The sequence below is a fragment of the Symphalangus syndactylus genome, chromosome 2 (genome assembly GCF_028878055.3).
Source record: "Symphalangus syndactylus isolate Jambi chromosome 2, NHGRI_mSymSyn1-v2.1_pri, whole genome shotgun sequence".
NCBI lineage: Eukaryota > Metazoa > Chordata > Mammalia > Primates > Hylobatidae > Symphalangus > Symphalangus syndactylus.
In genome coordinates, this window is record NC_072424.2 from 72,234,846 (window position 1) to 72,238,168 (window position 3,323).

At 36.2% G+C, this 3,323-nt stretch overlaps 1 protein-coding gene across 2 annotated transcripts; it reads right to left on the reverse strand.

Annotated features, from left to right (window-relative positions):
* Positions 1-1,561: 1,561 nt before the first annotated feature.
* On the reverse strand, positions 1,562-2,896 carry LOC129470970 (YEATS domain-containing protein 4-like). 2 transcript variants are annotated; one of them, XM_055259046.2, is made up of 2 exons: positions 2,635-2,896; positions 1,562-2,481 (listed from the first exon to the last, which is right to left on the reverse strand). In XM_055259046.2, exons 1-2 carry the CDS (start codon positions 2,808-2,810, stop codon positions 2,148-2,150), a joined length of 510 nt encoding a protein of 169 aa, XP_055115021.1. In that variant the 5' UTR covers positions 2,811-2,896; the 3' UTR covers positions 1,562-2,147. The 2 variants fall into 2 exon arrangements, with proteins under 2 accessions (XP_055115021.1, XP_063475619.1); XM_063619549.1 differs by having other exon boundaries at positions 1,562-1,844; positions 2,104-2,896.
* Between the last annotated feature and the right edge of the window lie 427 nt (positions 2,897-3,323).

Genomic DNA, 3,323 nt, shown 5'->3' on the forward strand with positions numbered 1-3,323 from the left:
GCCAGAGAACTGCATCCTGCCTTTCACCATTTGAACACACAGAGGGCACTACCAATGAACCAGAAAATGAGCCCTCACCAGACACTGAATCTGCCAGCACCTTGATCTTGAATTTCTCAGCCTCCAGAATTAGGATAAATATTTGTTGTCTACAAGCCACCCAATTTAAGATGTTTTGTTATAGCAGCCTGAATAGACTGATATTGACATTCACCTTGTGAGCCTAATTTCATCGCTGTCTGGAATCTGTACTTATCTCTCATCATAGCAGCCTTCTGAGATTTATGCACCTCAGCAGGATTTGTGAACCAAATTGCCATTTTTTTTCTACTAAATAGTTTCATCAGCATCCATGTTAGTTTATATCTTTCTAAATCAGGAAAGAAAAAATTTTATATATATATATATATAAATAAACGAAAATAAAATATACATTTTATTATATAATATATAAAAGTATATATAGCATTTCTGTTTATTTTATATAAATATATGTATATATTAACATGGTTTTTAATTATATGTAATGTATAATATATTAATTATATATGCATATTACATATTTTATTTTCATTTATATATTAATATATTTATATGTGTATATATATAATATAAATGGAAACTTACTCTAGAGCTAAGAGTTCTTCCACAGAGTTCTGAAGAACTCTAAATTTAAGGTAAGTAATTCTATAAATTACAAATGAGCTTTGGGCCAGTACTCAGGGTAAATTAGATAACTATCACAAAAATATTTAAGTTGGCCTGACACCCCACAACTATTTCTGAGGCACTGGTAGTGGAGTGTTTGTCCACTGAGCATCCCCCAAAAACCTGTCCTCTAAAGACAGTAATGGCTCTGCTTGAGAAGACAGTTAGGGTGTTAACCTCAGAAGGAGAGAACCATGGCAGAGACTGAGGGAAACCCAGACTTTCATGAAAGAAAGGAGAACCCTGAAGAGAAAAGGAATATCCAGAAGACAATTACACTTACATACCTGACCCCACAGAGAACAATACAAACAAGATTTGGGATTTTGAGGGAACCCATCTTTCCTGCTTGTTCACAATTTGCGAACCTCAAAGTGAAGTCAGCCAGTTAAAAATGCTCCCTTTATTCTTAGGGTCTGCAATGAAACATGCTAAAGCAGAGAAATACAATAAGAGACCTATATTTGACATTAGCAGAGGAAATCCAGCTGTGTACACTAATTATGATAAACATCCATTCACAATGTCTGGGAGGAGACTAGCCACAGACCTGGAAAGAGGTGAAGAAAAACGACACATGAAAAAGGAGCAAAGTGAAAAAGAACAATAACCCATTTTGAAAGTACTTGCTGATAGCTTCAAAGAGGTTCAAAAGTGTACTGTGCCCATAAAAGATTGTTTTGTAAAAGTAAAAAGGCATCCAATAAATAAGATAATTAATAAAGAAGTCCTGAAATTTTTAAACATAATTTTCTAAAAAAACAAATGCATAAATAGAAAAACACAATGAACAGAGACAAAGACCAATACATTAATGCAGTAAATAAGATTAATAAAAAATTAACCCCCTAAATAAAGTAAACTCAGAGAGATAAAGAAATCAGAGGAATTAAAAAAAATCCAAATTGCTTAAACCAATTCCTGTTCCTCGCACTTTTACCTCAGGTTTCTGCTTCATGTGGTCTCCTTTGGAACATCCTCTGTTCTTGTTTATCCTTCATACAACCCCATATACTTTTCCTGTTTGATAAATTACTATCTCTGACCATCACAGTTTTTTTCCATTCTGTGAGAAGTGTTGCTGTCGATATACTTTTTTTTTTTACAAGTAATACTTTATAATGAAATTTTGATGCCTGTGAAAAGGGTAATAAGCTATACATATACTACAATAAACATTTTTAAAAACTGTGCTTAATATCATAGAATTTTCTTAAAATGGGTTGGTAAAATACCTATATAGCATCCATTCTTGCACACATATTTTCCATTAAAGATTGCTTAAATAGTACAAATTCCTATTGCTAAGAAATTCATGGTCAACAGCTGTATATGAAGTTCCTCTAAGAAACATCATAGCATTTGCAGTAAGTCCATTTCTCCAGTGAAGCCCACCTTATTTTCAGTTTAGCTTACGAAAAAGTTCTCCTGAGAACTGTTTATATGTCTTTTGCTTGGTCATCTTCTTCAAGTTTTCTGATTTCATTTTTTAAACAATTTATATTTTCACGACTTGCTTTTAATCTCTCCTTAAGCTCTGCAATCTCAAAGCTTGTTTTTTTCTTAGCAGCTTCTAATTTTTCTCTGGTTTTCACTTCAAGCTCTGCAAATTCTGTTTCATGCTTATAGGCTCCTAATGTTAGCTGACGAGATGCTGTCAATAATTGTTGCATCATTGCTGTTGGGTCTTGAAATATCATTTCATCATAGAACTCTGAAACCACTGTCGTGTCTGATTGAAACAGCGTTAGCAAATGATACAGGGTTACAGGTCTTTCATTAGGGTCAATGAAAAATGTTTTGATGATTATTTCGAATTCACCCCATCCTGTTTCAGTAATTTCATATGGAGGTTTAGTAACAACTCTTAAAGGATTGCCATAGCTTTCATGTAATTTAAACTGGATTTTCTTCACATATGCTGACATATCCTCATTTCTATATGGTTTTACATATACTGTCCACTGATGAGTGTGCCCATCTTCTTCTCTTTTCTTTCCAAAATACCGAGCAACATTACCGTAAACTATTGGTTTAACGATAGTAACACCCTTTACTCTCCCGCCGGAGTCAGGCCCAAATTCGGCCATTCTCTTGAACATATTGTCCCACGGAAGAAGCCGCCGCCGCCAGGGAAAGACACCGGGGCTGGCGGGGTCGCCGCTCCCCTCAGAGGCCGCGCTCCTCTCGCGCGCTCCTCTCGCGCGGACCCAGGCGGAGGGTTTCCGGCCGAGGGAGGTCGAGTTACTAGGGCTCGCGGCGCTGAGTAACCGTCAACTCCTCAGGCGGACAGCGCTCCTGAAGGCCATTCAGGCCCGTGCAGGTCGATATACTTATTCAGTTTTCATATGCTTGTTCACACTTTATTATGCTCAGTCTAAGATATTGAGTCAGATATCTGATCTGCTATTACTAATTGTGAAAATGTTTTTCAAGTTAACTCACTAATATCTCAGTATCTGTTTCCTCATAGATAAAAATGAGGTGAATGAAGCTCAAGATCGTAAGTCTGGATTAAAAGAAGCTTCTTGACGTTTGGTTCTTCAGTCTCACCTCTACGATAATACTGTCAGGCCAAACTTCTCCCATATATTCGTGTTCAGCATATTCCAGAC